The following is a 15,518-nucleotide window of genomic DNA, read 5'->3' as shown; positions in this document are numbered from 1 at the left end:
CCGTCTGATGTGCTGTCATTTGCAAAAGAACAGACCCAGCTCTCAGAAAGAGAGAAGACTAATTAAGACAGGAAGACAGACAGGTCAAACATTTGGTGTGAGGGATTTGGGACATAGGGGAGAAAAAAATCATGTTACATTCCACTTTCACAGCAGACTGACAGAGGGCTTCAAGCCCTTTCTCAAATTCCATTTGCTGCTCAGGACTCTGGATTCCCCATTTTCTCCTCTGTTGCGCCTGTTCCCTAGCATACCACTCCGCAAACCTATATTAGCTGTGAGCTGGCTCAGCAGGGGACCTGCTGTATCTACCTTTAAGCACCTCATCAAGATGCCTAGGTGAGCGGGCCAGTGCAACAGCACTGGAGAGACAAGCCCTTAACAGGTGAGGGGGTGACTGAGCATGCCTGGGTGGTGGGTACTGCCCTGAGGGGGAGCTTCTCCCTCTCCTCCCACCCCACAGGGACTGCAAAGAGGCTGAGCTTCTGCATTAGATGCCACCACTTGGTGCTAGATCATATGACTCCTCCAGCTTACGTCTGCCAGGCTGAACACTGACTTCATTTAAACATGCTGAAATGTCCCTGAGACCTTGATGTATTCACCTATTTTAAATACTTGGCTTCTGAGCCAAAGTCCACTGTTGTCAAGGACTGTTTCTGATTTCAGTAGGCTTGGCTCAGGCCTTGCTACTTGGAAGTTATATCCAGAGAACCTGAACACTCTAGTTTTCTCATCCAGACATATGCCCTTGGCAGAGGGCTTGGGTTGCATAAACATAATTGTGCTGGATTTTGACATACTGCTGTGCTGACAGCAAAACTAGAGCAGCCTCATTCATTTCTTCTGCATTTTCTTTTCGATTCCACTTTTTTATCCTCCTGCTGTTGTATGTTTCTAAATGTTTAAAATTCTCCAACCTTCTCAGTACATTCTGAAGTCTTAAGTCAGTGAAGCTTGGGTTTGTGAAGGAAACCCCCGTTTACGGTAGACTGTGTCTAAAAGCCATGACATTATCTTTCTGACTCTGAGGTCCAAATGAGTTTTTAAAAAAAACAAAACTGAACACCCGAAAACACACACAGCTTTAGAAACGAGCTCTTCTCCCTCTTCAAGTTTGTGGGTTTTTTGTTTTAGGTTGGTTTTTTTGGGGGGGACAGTGAGGTAAGTAGTGGGAAGGAGCCAGGACAACCCAGCAGTCAAAGAAAAATAAAAATCAATGTGTTCTGCTTTTGTTTGGCCCTTGCAGACCTCACAGGCTCTAGAGCAGGTGTCAAGCTTCCAGTGAAACAGCTTTGTCTCCCAGTAGAAACACTTCTCTGGTGGTTGTTGCCGTTGTTTCCTTTTCGTCAGCTGGTGCCTAATTCAGCTCCCACTGAAATAAGTTGGATTTTCCATTTTATTTTACTGTGGGTGGGATTGGACCTCTAGTGGCTGAAAACCAGTTATGTCCGCAGTAGCTTGCTTGCAAGAATTCAGTTTAGTCCAAAGTTCAGTGTTACTCATGTACAGGTCACTGTTACTCTTCTCAAAACAATTACAGTTCCTCCACAGTTGAAAGGCATCTCATTACAAGAACAAAATCTGGGTAAATTCTGTAGGACCAGTACTGCTCTGTGGTAACTGCAGGCAATGACATGATAACCATTTCTGTTTGTGTGCTTAAGCCAGGCTGTCCTGATTTATGCAGGTGTATTGTTGGAAAGTGATGCAGTCATTGGCACTGCCCAACGAAAGGCTCATCCGCAGATTGCCTTGAGAAGCAGGGTTCTGCACTGAGAATATTTGGGTAGATTGGCCTCAAAGTCTGTGGCCCATTAGTCATGATTTGTGACCTGCCAGCAAGGAGCTGTTCATCTGAACAATCCCCTTCTTAAAATCAAAATAAAACGGCCCTGCTGATCAATCGCTGGCCAGTCAGCAGTTGGTCTTCTGGAGTTGGCTTTTGATTTCCTAGTGCCTACTTATAAACCAGGTTTTCACTGATTCTGTAGCCAGCTGTTGGTTTCCAGTCAGTCGCAGGAGTGCCCCACAACATGCTCTGGCTAGAATGTGAGAGATTTGTTCTATCAAGGCAGCCATAAAAGTGAAGGAAAACAAAGCTTGAGAAAATAAACAAGCTGCACCCCTGACTGGCAACTAATCGTTAGGACTCTTGAAATGTTTCCAAAGGAGAAGAAATGAAGTTGCCGAGATAGGAAAGGATATGAAATTTCCTGACCAGACTGAGGCACAGGTGCCCGGTATCTGTGATGTTATGCAGTATTTACCAAGTGAAATGCTGCTGCTGGATTTTTTGCATGCCTCTAAAATTATTGTGTGTCGTGTCCCATCCCCCGCCCCCCCCCAAAAGGCCACTATGTATTTCTTAATGCCTCCAGCTATGAGAAGACGCTGAGGGCCAAACAGCTGTGATTCTTTTATAAAGTACTCTGGTGTCTGATGCCCCCTCCCCCATCCTTGCAGATTTAATGTCAAAGGCTCTCTAAGGAGAAAGTCACATATGAAAAAAAGATCTTTGATGGAATGAAACTATAACCAGCTACTAAATCAATTGAGTTAAGAAATTCCCGTTCCTTCCTCCATTCATCCAGAACCATATCTCCTGTGGGAAGCCATTATTACTTGGATGTTAAAATCCTCTTCCTGTACCAAAAAACATTTCTGGAGCTGCAACAGCACAAAACCAATGTTTATTAAATCCATGGGAAAATAATTCCACCTCTAAGGAGCTGAATGCTAGGCCACTGTCTGTCCACTGGCTGAAGTTCTTACTTATACAGCTGGGGAGCCTGAAGAAAATGTCTGATGACATCATCACTAAGCAATAGCGAATTAAGTATGTAGATCATCATTTCACTCGCACATGATTTGAGAACAGTTTCAAGAAAGGAAATGAAAAGTTACATTGTTGCCACCTGTGTTGATTACTCTTATGAACTAAAGGAGCCCAAATTACTTTTCTATATGTTTTCAGAGACGACAATACAAAAAAGAGAGGCAGGGAGCACACAGGAATCCCCAGTGAATTTAAAAATCAGTTCCATTTTCCAAATCCAGGGCTAGTCCCTTGGTGAACATCAGAGGGAATCTGCAGTGCCACGAAACCAAATCTCATTCAACTAAGAGCTGCAAAGGAGGTATTAGTTCTGTGCTGTGTTTTAATGAATGGTATTTATACACACACCCCCAAAAAGATAGTTGTTTTGTACTTCCTCAGTGGTAAATAGTGATGAAAACACAAAATCCTATCCATTTTTTCCCTACTCTAAATTTTGCTACTACTGCATTGCAGATTAGATTGTTCAGCCTGGTTTTATACACCTCCCTTTGACTACTTATCACTCCAATTACCTGCATGGTTTGAAATGAGCATTAAGTTGCTAATTATTAGTAAGCCAACTGGGGCAGATGGCTACTTAAACAAGATATTGTAGTTGTTTATTTGCAAAACTTAATTTGCTTTGTTTTATGCTTAAAGCATTTACTGTTGGCTTGATTTCAACACTGATGAGCATCCAAAAATGCTATTCAACTCAGTGCATAATGCTTTTGAAATGCAGGTCTTACGCAAAATGCAGTATATAATTTCTTTCCCACTACGTGTCAGTAAAGTCTCAAATTAACCTGAATTTTTACATTATAACTTTTTACATGAATTTTTTTCCTTTCTATGCTTTTTTGTATGATGCAGTATCTCAAAGGCACTGAACAGTCATGTGCCCTGTAGGATGGGTCAGACTGCTTCCTTGGTTAGTCCTATGGAACTCCGGCAACAGTGGCTGTATGCAGTTAACCATGGGCAGCATCTGAACCTAGCAAATATGTCGTCGGACCATCATCTTGCAAAGTTCTATCAAAAGGTCTATAATAAGTGTGCGTGTGAGGAGGAGGTTATTGTCAGTACCAGGAGGAGTGTGCCTGTCCTTTTAGGGAAATGCCATGCCCTCTCCATCTTTCATTTGGAAAGGAACAGAAATTATCAGGAGACGTTTGGGATGAGATCTCACAAGAATGATGACACTCCAAGGGCATGCTCACAGGGACAACTGGCAGCTTCCAACTGCACCTGTAAGGCCTGTTTGACACTTCCCCATCACACACACATACACACCTCACCCAGCCACTACCTCAGATGCTGCCCTGTTCTGCCTGTTGCCTGAGGCGGCATTGCTGGTGAACAACTAGCATTTTGTTTCCTCCTTAGACCACTGTACACCAGCTACAGCCAGATTCCTCACTTACAAGAGACACTGTCTGTTTTGCCACTTTGGTTTGTTCTTGGCCAAATCACTGTACTGACAGGGACATCTACGTAAAACAGGAAGGTTTGCCTTTTCTCTTCCTCCTGTGACACTACTGCAGTTATTGGCTCTACTGAGAGTGGGTGGCAAACTAAATGTTCATGTATTACAAAATTTTTCAAGTGTTCCCTTCTTCCCTTTCCATTTTGGCATGGTTTTGTTGATAGCACAATAAACAGGCCAGATTATTTAACTTCTCACAATACCGCATAGCAAATACATGACATACTATATACTTTTTCTTTTCCTTACTGCAAATCACAAAGGTAACACTAGGACTCAAACAAAAACAAATTACCTCAGTAACTCCTGGAAAACTCAAGTGGTTAATCAGTTACCTTTTATTTACATACATATGCTTAATGCTGAATTAAGTTGTAAAAACCAAAGGCTGATTTATAGCCCCAGTCAGCCTTAATTAACATTGATTCCAGGGGAATAGTAAATGTGAATAGCCTTCACAATTGAGGCTGAACAATGAACTCACTGGGTGTTGTCCAATTTGTAGCATGATTTACATGGAAGCAAGCCCTTCTTTTTTCTAGGGTTACCCCTTTTTCATCTGGTGTTGAGGATGGGTTATATATAATCCATGGATACGAACATTTGCTGTCAAATATTCTCCCTGATTTAGAGTTAGCCTTTACCATGGTCACTATAAATAAGGCAGGGAAAAAAAAACAGTTTGAGGCTTTGCAGGGATTCCTTGTTCTTGCAATGTGTCATCGCTTGTCCATTTCGTGGCATTTTTACGAAGTGGCCATAATGAAAGTCAGATTAAATGTAAAGGATATATACATTTAATCAACAGCCATTGGAGTCAGTAGTGCTGGAAGAGTTATAAAAGCCCCTGTGAATGCAAATTTATTGCAAAAGAATCTGCGTCTTGGTGGTAGGAATATCTGCTGAATGGTACTACCTGACACTGAACACCTAAAACTTTCAAAAGTGAATTATTTAAGTGTAAGGTTTTGCTTGTAAAGCCGGCAGCTGTTGCATTTCAAGACTTGAAACTGTTCCAAAACATGGGACTAGGTACTTTATTTGTGCACTAGAGTAAATACTCTGATTTTACTGCCAATTTAAATGTGCTCAGTTTACAGTAATGAGCTTGTATAGGCAATACCTTGTTTATAGAAAGTGGAATAGGAAGAAACTAACGTTAACCATTAACAGTAGCAGTTTCTCTTGCCTTCAACTCTAACTTTATGCCAAATAGATCCTTCCCACGTCCTATCTGAAATACTTGCTATTACTGTTCTTTTTCTAAATCTGTGGGGTAAATGGAGCATTCAATAAAATAACACACCTTATAGTTCCAGTCAATTACAACACTCTTGTAATTCCAAGGCACTATTTCTTATTCCTATGGTGAAATGTATTTTAAGAGCAAATACATGTCCTGTGTACTAGCAAACGCGATGATAGGTGTTCATCCCAGCAGAATGTAGTTAACATTTTTAAATCTTTCTAAAAAAGAACAGACCACTTCCATAAGGGAAGAGTATTGAATTGCTGTTGCCTCTACTTCTCAGGTTCCTGTATTCAACCTAACTGTTTTATTCTTTCAAGACAGATAACATGAGGAACTTATGTGTTTATGTACATACTGTAACCTTAAACAAACATCCTTACATCTTCTTTGGCCATCTGTTCCTGAAGCTGCAAGCTTTTCTCCCTTCCCCTCCCTCCTCAGCACACCCCCACATGCCCTGGGCATGGAGTTAATTCCACCTAACTCAATGGAAAGGATGACAGCAAAATCCTTCTTCCACACAGGTCACAGATCTCAGAGTTTCTTTGTTGCACTTACAGTCTAAAAAGTGACAATGATACACCAGAGGATTTTGGCTTATGGTGTTAGTCACTATGGATCATACTGGTGATTCTTTCATTATCTTACTTTGGCTGGGTTAGCTCCAAAATGTCCTAACAGGGCCAGTGCTTTGGTTTGCAAAGCAGTGTAATCATTGAGCAGGAAGACACCATCCACGGGCTGAGGAGGTTACAGTCCACAGCCATGAACAGGTTCAAGATAAATACAGCGTGCAAAGAAAGTAATGGTGTGGTAGGGCCTGGGTTTGGCTACCTCTGAAAAACCAAAACAAAAAAGGGGGGGGAAAGAATCGAAAGGATGGACTCTGAAATAGATGAAAGGGCACACAGCAAAGTGGCTGCAGCTAGTGGCACAGGGAAGATGAGGAAACACAACAGAAACACATCCATAAAAGCAAAAGCACATGTAATGGTTGGTTTCTTTGCACAGTTGTTGTATCACCCGGGTCTTTTCAAGGCAGGCATGGCTTCCTTCTGCCCATGTCCTGAGTCAGCCAGACGTGAGTCAGCTGTGAACCAGAAGCTATGTCACTGCAGTTAGTGTGGCACTGAGCCTGAGCTAATAAGCCCTGCTGAGAAGAACACAGCTACATGGCTTCCATTTGGCTTGAAGAATAGATTGGGCAAGCTTGATCCGGTAACAGAAAACTCTACAGACATATTTTTGCCTTCATGTGCAAATATGAGTGCAATTTCTTTATGTTCTTTAAAATGCACAAGCACACCAGTGTCCTCACCATGTTCTTTTCTTGCAGTACCCTTTGGTGTTGCAACTATTCACCTTGCGCTTTCTGACTCTATTTTCTCTTGGCTGCTTTTTTTGCTTGAATAGTGTTGGGTTTTTTCCCAGCTCAGTTTCTTCTCATCAATTTATGACTATCTCTCTACTCGTTCCGTTCCTTCTTTACAGATACGTTGAAGCTTTGGTGATCCTCTTGCCTTAAACATCGAGCATTTCAATGCTGATGCTTTTTTTGCCATCAGACAACCTGTGAACTCTTAAATTACAGTAAGTTTTAAACTAGTTAGTTAGCAGGCTGGTGTGGCTATCCTCATTGTACTATTCCAAGGCTACAAAAACAGCAGCTGATCTATAATCATATTGTACTATTCTTTCACTAGAAAGGAATGGTATTACGTTCCATTCATTTCTACATGAAAAATATGTAATTTTTTGTCCTGTTGTGCCACATCAAACTTTGCTATAAAGAAAACAAAACAAAACAAAACAAAAAGGAGCCAACAAAACATGACACCATTTAAGCAAAGTCCTTACATATGGACTGTCTTTCATCATCTCCCAGAGCTCATCTGGCTGACCTGAGCCATGTACCAATACAAAGGTAGCAGCTTCTTTATTGCATGGTAGTAAGACAGTAGAAAGTGCAAGAGTAAAGAGGTGGCAAAGTACTACTCTGGACAAGTCGTTTGTGATGTTTAGTCTGCCTAATCAGTGAGACAGTTTTTGTCCCAGCATCCATGGCGGTTCTCTGAGGAAATTGGACCAATACTTAATGTATTATTCATTCTTGTTCCAGAGCTATGATCTAAACAGATAGGCTAGTTTCTACCACCTGACTGTCTCTGACTGGAACTGAGAGTCCTGGATCTTGCAAAGGGTCCCTCAGCTTCCTACTCATCTACAGTTGTAGGATCCACATGGGGTGTATGCTTTGTATGGGTGGGGCTTTGCTTTGTTTTAACCAGAGAAAGGTCCCTGTCTCTATAATCACAGCTTAACCCCTCATGCAAAAAAGGGTGGTGAATATTCCTTCTATCTAGGGGTGAACTGCTGCCTCCAGTGAAGTCAGTGGTAAAATTCCAATTGAATTCAATGAGGCCAGAATGTCCCCATTCACATTTAAAATTTCATTTCATGGAATAAAATGAAAGAACATTGATAACTAAACTCCAAGGAACCCATATGGTGCCTGGACTTTTTGAACATATTTGCTCTTAGAAAGATTTCAAGGACAGGAAGAGTCTGAATACCTGGAAAAGCTTTCACACAGTCATTTTCCTAGGGTGACTTATATTTGCTGATAAATAATTGCATCCTGTTCTTGAAAGTCATTCAGTAGAAAATAACTGGCATGTATGCAGCTACCTGTAAAAATCTGCTTTAAATAAACTCATTCATCATTACCTCTTTCAAGACAGCTTTTGTCAGCACCATTAAAATTCAAATTTGGTTTGCCCATGACAATTAAAATTATGTCAACACTGAGAGAATTTAACATTTCCATTGTTCCAAGCAGATAAGCAAGTTAATTCTGTGCTGCAAGCCATCACTGTAGCCATAATCAACTGACTGTTGAAGAACTGTGATGTTTGAGATTATTCAGCCTTGACTGGGTTGTATCAGTGACCAAATGTTTACTTACTGAATTGAATGATTACCCCAAATCCTTGACTTGTCTCCAGCAGTTTCAAGGCTTTTTCTCTGATACTTTCTGATGTCTTTTCTTAGGTTATTTGTTACAGTTTTTGAACCAAATTTGAATGTCAACCAAGTTTTTTAGAGTTTGATGTTGCTTCTATGGTAACACTGCCACAGAACACAGGAAGACATCAGGGGCTGACCATTAGTCTGAACTCTTAAAAACTGTTATTTTCATGGGCATAAATAAGTTTCAACTGTTTTGCATTAGAACCTGCAGCCTTTCCCAGGACTTTGTTGTTATATACGCTATTGTTTGTTCATGTAGGAGGACTGATGACTTTTCTTCCTTTTCTAGATTTTCATCAATAATGAGTGGCAAAATTCTGAAAGCGGGAGAATATTCCCGGTATATAATCCAGCAACAGGAGAGCAGATCTGTGAGATTGAGGAAGCTGACAAGGTAACTCCTCGTGTGAATGGGTAGAAATGTATAAATAGGTCAAAGCAACAGGTCCAGAATAGCGCTGTTGGACAGTTCTTTTATTTATCACAGTTCTAAAATCCATCATGTCACTAAAGTGGTAAAACAACAAATTTCATAAGCCTGGTAATGTTATTTACCTCAGTGCCTTTGGTTTTCTTCTTCCTCTTGACAGGTTGATACAGACAAAGCAGTGAGGGCAGCTCGCCTTGCTTTTTCTCTAGGTTCAGTTTGGAGGAGAATGGATGCATCAGAAAGAGGCCATCTTTTGGATAAGCTAGCAGACTTGGTCGAAAGAGACAGGGCAATTCTTGCTGTAAGTAGCACATGGAAATCAACAGTCAAATCACCTGTCAGTTTTACATTCTGAGAGCATATTATTTCATAAATATGTTAATGTGAATTATATTTGAAAACTACACTCAGCTTGATGGCTGAGATGGCTGACTGTCTACTGAAGACCTGATCCAAAGCTCACCGAAGTCAAGAAGAGTCTTCCAGTTGACTCAAATGAGCTTTAAATAGGACATCAGACAAATGATACATACATGTATGCCTGTTATGTGGGCTTGTAACTTTTCTAAAATAAAAAATGGAAGACTGAGTGCAGTGAGCTGTGCAGATGTTAATGAAATGGCAGGTGAAATGCTTACTGACATTTAACTGGTAACATGAATTCTGGGTATTGCACTATTTTGCTCATCTATGAAGCCATCTAAACAATGGCATTGTTAATGTTGTTTTCCGCATGTCAAGTGCTTTGAACTAAGCTGGTGAACATCTTAATTCCAGCTTTGTCAACACTTAAATCATCTTACCACCAATGTATACTGTAAAATTGCCACAGGGAGAAGGAAATGCACAGCAAATCAAGTTTACTCTGCCTGTTATTTGATTTGTATTTCTAGACCCAAGTTCTTTACTGAATTGCACTGCAGGCAATGCCATTAATTGCCCTTGGGGATATAAGTCAGTGCAGAATTAGGCCTCCATTCTTCTCTATAGAAACTCATTTGATGGTTGGTGTGTTACACATGGGCGTACTTTGTCCATTCTTAATGATTTCTGTTAGATAGGTATTGAGAAAGAGTTAAGCTACTCAACATCTTAGAATATTTTATTGGATTCTTTTTGCTAAATGATCTTAGGAACCCCTAAGAGGATAGCTTATAAGATGCTTTTAAAAATAGGAATATTAACTTAAACATAAGGACATTAGCTTGTTAATTTATGAGCTTCCCTAGAGGAGAGTTTGTTTATTTGATGGCAATAAATAAGCTGGCTGTACAGTATAGATATCTCAGACCTCAGCAGGAGTCTTGGCAGCCACACAGAGAAATTTTTACAGTCACATCAATTACATAAAGAGGGATATGTCCATTCTTCTCTTTATGGATTCAGATCATTAATATGGGGTTACAGGGAGCCCCTTAGCTGTTATTAACATAACAGAACCTAGTTTGACAGGCATTTTTATCTTGGCTCCTGATTAAAGCAATTTAGCTTTTATATATCTGGACCAAACACAGTGGCTATTAGGTCCAAAATACACACAGGCACATGTACATGCATGTGGATACACACACAAACCCCCAAGACAGACAGACACATGCACATAAACATGCACGCACATGTTCTTAAAATCATAGTCATTCCAGAATACTCCAGAAGGAGCCAGTTTTGGTTTTTTTTTTAAGGAAAATGCTTTTTGTTTACATTTGCGAAAAGAAATAACACAAGGGATCAGATAGTTGTTCTGAGCCTCGTGGGTTAAGACTATGCCAAGGCATAACGGTTTGGTCTTAATTAAAATCTCTCATGATTCGAGAGCTGTTAAGACAGTGCATTCTTAAGTACAATAGTCTAAAAATGCTACTGTGCTGATATCTCTTAACTTTTTCTTATCCCCTAGACTATGGAATCATTGAACAGTGGCAAACCTTTCTTGCAAGCTTTCTATGTAGATCTTCAGGGAGTCGTAAAGACCCTGAGGTATTACGCCGGTTGGGCAGACAAAATCCATGGAATGACCATTCCTGTAGGTAAGGGGGATTAAAGCACAGGTACGCGCTTAAACCATCTCATGGCCAAATGCCTTAATAGATTACAGCTTTGTAAAAGGTAGAAGAGAACCTTGTTTTGGTCTTATAGTGTGTAGTATGTTGCTGAAGCAGAGGTTAAGTCAGCAAGGGCTGGACAAGATGACCTGCTATTGTTCTGCCCCACATGCCCATCTCAAAGAGCGTTTTCTTTCTTTTGCACGTGTCCATCTGAGAAGGAGATAGCTCAATACCTACATTTAAATATTGTTACACTTATAAAAATGGACGCAGCATAAGCCTGACAAATACCTTGGCACACTAACATAAAATAGTGTTAGCTGCCTGTTTAAGAACTGGTATATTTGTGTATATATCTTATTAATATCTGTCTTCTTGCTGCCTATACAAATCATTTTACTTGGGACTAACACTGGATCCAAATAAATTTATACTTTGAGAGAATTTGTGATGTTACTGTACAGAACTGAACATACGTATCAAATATAGTTTGTTATATATCCTGCTTCAAATTATTCAGTGAGATGAGTTTTATGTTGTATGTATAAATCTTTATGAGTGCTAGGAAATTAGTTATTTTGCTCTTATATTTTTCTAAAGAGATAAGGAAAGAAAAAATCCTTACCATTATGTTTATTTAACAGGTATCTCCCTCCTGCCCCTCCCTCCCAGGTGTTCAACAAATACAGGCTGCATTTTCTGTTGTGAACATATTCATTTGCAGTCTGAACTAGATGTACCAACTGCTATAATTACACAAAATGGCACATGACAGCAAAGAATGATTTTATGGAGGTGCAGTCAATAAGATAAATGTACTTATCTTTCACATGCATAAAATAAATCTTTGGAAAACCAGTAAGGAAAACAAACATTTATTCTATGGATTCTTTTTGGCTTCGTGGTGCACACTGTTGATTGCACATACGTGTTTATTACACTTTACTGAAGGAGACCAGAAAGGCACACTCACAAGTAAATGAATTTTGCTGTTGCCCATCTATTTCCATAAAATTACATTATGTAACACAGTATCTGAAGTACACGAGACTGCCTCCGTACAGTGAAGCACAAAACTATCAAAGTTAAGCAAGCAGATAAACTGAAAATGCAGCCCCAGAATTTTCAGGAGGAAAACAGATCATGTAACACTTACTGCGGCATTACTCATCATGGTGTTTCAGCTTATTAAAACTGTGGTGTGTACTGACTGATGTTTATCATCACTAGTATATTTTCATCAAAGAAATGATAATATTTCAGGTGTAGACTCTCCTATAAGGACTATTGAAGATTTACAAATTCAGTTAGGCTGAGATTCATTAATCCTGGTTTTGCTGCTTGCACTTCACATTTAAACATGAAAAAGTGCAGAGCACACCATAAATTCATATATTCAGCAAATTTCCTGTTCCCTAATCCCTTTCTCCCTGGTCAGTGAATGCCACCTCCTCACTCGCTAGTCCTGCAGGTACACAGAATTTAGGTCAGTCACCAAAAGGCATTGCCAGGTTAAGGAGAATAAATATTCTCTGCTTATTCTTGTCCTCAAGTAGTGTATCAGATGAAAACCCTGATTTTTTTCAGTGAGGTGGGCTACGCTGGGGGAGAAGAAGGCACGTTTTCAGCAGGCCTTCCTAAATGCAAACTTCAGTGCTAACAAGCAGAGTTAGCAGAAGTGTAGAATCATAAGTCCATTCACAGATTTTCAGGGTATCAGTTAGTTCTTCCTCTTGATTTTAACACTCCTCTGTATTCCACTAGTTTCACACCATAAATTTGTCATTCTTATAAAGCTGTTTTAGAGCAAGGCCAGTTAAACAATGGTGCTCTTTACATTCACTTACCATCAGCTCATCAAAGGAAACCAAACAAGACAACAAAACCAAAGTAAAAACCTTATTAGATTTCCTTCTGTTTCTGTTCAGTGTGCTAATAAGTCTGAAACCTCCCAATCTTTCATCTGTTTCTGTTGAGGTTTTCTCTTCCTCTAAATACAAATAGGCAAGTGATAGATAAGTAGAACAACAGTGTGTTTTACAGTCACATTCCTTTTGGTCCCAGAGCTGCTAAAACCTTCAGACTGCCCTTTGTTTGTTCCCATGCAGAAAGCCTTGATGATTTAAATTAAAACAGAATGAGGCTAGGGCAGACACTGTTAAACTAATAAACTGAATGCAAGAAAAAATATATCTTTACATCAATATATGATAAGCTACATAAAGAACTACTAAAGAATCAACTCAGCTCTCCTCACCACTTGTTTGCTGAGTGCTGCTGTATGAGGCATGTGGCTGTATTATGATTGTTATCCAAATAAAATATCTGGGACAGAGACTCCTGATGGAAATCTGAGCAAACACATCTGTGGAAGGTATTGCTGTCCCAAAGTGAGATCCCTGGATAAATGGGGCTTTCTTTCTGATTAAAAAACAAAAATCTTGGGGCCAGGTGCTAAGCAGCTGCACATTGATCTGGCTCTGCTGATATCAGTGAGGATTGAAGAATGCCAGTTGACGTCAGCTGAGTATTAAAAAAACTTTTAAGACAAAGTTTTAGATTGGATGTGGGATCAGACTGTCAGATCCCTCTCGAGCAATGTTCTTCTGGCTGCCAGCTAGTAGAAGGAGAAGAGTAACCATCATCAGCAACAGCATCTTAGCATAAGTGTCATTAGCATGACATGTATAAACTAATCTTAAAACTCTAAAATGTTTTAAAAGTCTCCTATTTAATTTCTGAGCATGGGGGAGCTTTCTATGCTCACTGTTCAGAAAAAGTGATTCACTTCATCAACCTTGAGTTATTTTGCCATGGCAACAGCTTAGTTTATATTAGGGACAGGGTGGCTCAAATACATCTGTGGTCTGCCCAGAGGATCTGAAGCTTCTGAATAACTTCAAGTTGCGTATGTTCATAAATATATTGTTAGAAAGCACCCTCAAAGATCCCATCCAGTCTGTGGATGGTGGCCTTTGGAAGTAGGTGTCAAAAAGGGCTGCTGTCTAGAGTGTAGTGGAAGAAAGCAGGGCAAACAACTCTGAATGGGAGGTATTGCTCTGCAGAAAGAATGTTCTGCCTGCATTCGGTAGAATTAACCACTGTTCGTCTGACTTGGCAAGCAGGTTCAGGTTGTCTATAATTTTAAGTTATGAAGCACACAGACATGTGGCAATGATTATGCAGTGACAATCTAAAGTCAGACAGTGCTAACATAACTGTGTTACTGTTATGTTGTCACCATCCTTCTGGCTGAGAATCCACCTCTCAGTACTACCAAGTAAAAGCTGGTATTTTTATCTGACTCCTCTATGTGCCTCTTGGGCACTTAGACAGGTTTGCCTGGATATACTTATCTGTATTTTGACTTCTACTTTACTTCTCTCTGGTCTGATGATTCTTCCTATGATCTGTGAACCACTGCTAGCATCTGTGAAAGATAACCTAGAAAAATCACACACATCTCAATTTGTGAAACAACTTCCACTGGGAAGTTGTTAAGCATCCAGAAATCAAAAGGGTGCAATGACATTTTGTCAATGCAGAGCAAACTGACTGACCAACTATTTTCTTCCTCCTTTTCCTGATGTGAATCTCTTCTCTCTCCCCCTCCCTCATCTCCTCTGTTCTGTCCCTTGTCTTGGTTGCAGACTGTTGTTACCTTTCTCATAATTATCCTGTATCTGGCCCCCAGCTGATGTATTAGCTACTCTAGCTCAGGTTTCTATGGAGCAAATCCTGTAAAGTAGATGTACAGAAATAACCAGACTGAAAATAAGTTATTTCTAATCAAATTTAAGTTGAAGTATTTACTTAACCCCAAGAAGTTTATGGATTAACCCATTTATTTTTACCAAATGTATAGTACAGGACATTGCAGCAGGTTCCCAAAATGTTGTGAAGTTAGGTCTTGCCCCAATATTGAACAAGGCTGGCTGCAGCACCAGGCTGCATGGGGTAGATGCCACAGCTGCCCCCATGCTCTGACACCACGTGAAGGGAAGCACATACCCCTACGTTGGGCAGTGACAATGGGAGCAGAAGCACTGTAATCTTGCCTCCTCTTACTGCCTTCCTCTGTCTGACTGCTTCCTATCCTGGTAAATCATCTCCTGTGATTGAGCCTAGGTAACCTTCTTGTCATTAGCACATACTTAGCTGAAATGATTTTTCTAAGTAAAGAGATTCAAGTTTTTCTAGATGACCAAGAGGCCAAGAGGCACATTCAGCTCATACCTTTAGCATAGCCCTTCCCTCAGCTGTAGCCTCACTGAAAAACATTTGACCTAAATTCAGAGGTGGTTTGAGCCTGGGCTAGTTTATACAGCTACAATACTCAATTTAGGTACAAAAGTGCTGTAAGTCTACTGTGCACAGATGCAGGCCAAGCACACTGACAAGGCTGATGGTTAGACAATACCTTAACAGGTCCCCACACAAAGCAGGTCATCCTC

General features: G+C 40.2%; 1 protein-coding gene across 2 annotated transcripts in view; it reads left to right on the top strand.

The window, feature by feature from the left end:
• The window catches only part of ALDH1A2 (aldehyde dehydrogenase 1 family member A2), a 55,336-nt gene that overhangs the window by 14,505 nt on the left and 25,313 nt on the right, over nucleotides 1–15,518 (top strand). For both annotated transcript variants that reach the window (XM_064456509.1, XM_009515283.2), the window contains exons 2-4: nucleotides 8,879–8,983; nucleotides 9,180–9,320; nucleotides 10,917–11,046. In XM_064456509.1, coding sequence (XP_064312579.1) covers nucleotides 8,879–8,983; nucleotides 9,180–9,320; nucleotides 10,917–11,046 — 376 coding nt within the window. The remainder of the gene's footprint in view (nucleotides 1–8,878; nucleotides 8,984–9,179; nucleotides 9,321–10,916; nucleotides 11,047–15,518) is intronic.

The sequence above is a fragment of the Phalacrocorax carbo genome, chromosome 7 (assembly GCF_963921805.1).
Source record: "Phalacrocorax carbo chromosome 7, bPhaCar2.1, whole genome shotgun sequence".
Taxonomy (NCBI): Eukaryota; Metazoa; Chordata; class Aves; order Suliformes; family Phalacrocoracidae; genus Phalacrocorax; species Phalacrocorax carbo.
The sequence above is the reverse complement of the archived record's forward strand: the minus strand, read 5'-3'. Positions and strand labels throughout refer to the sequence as shown.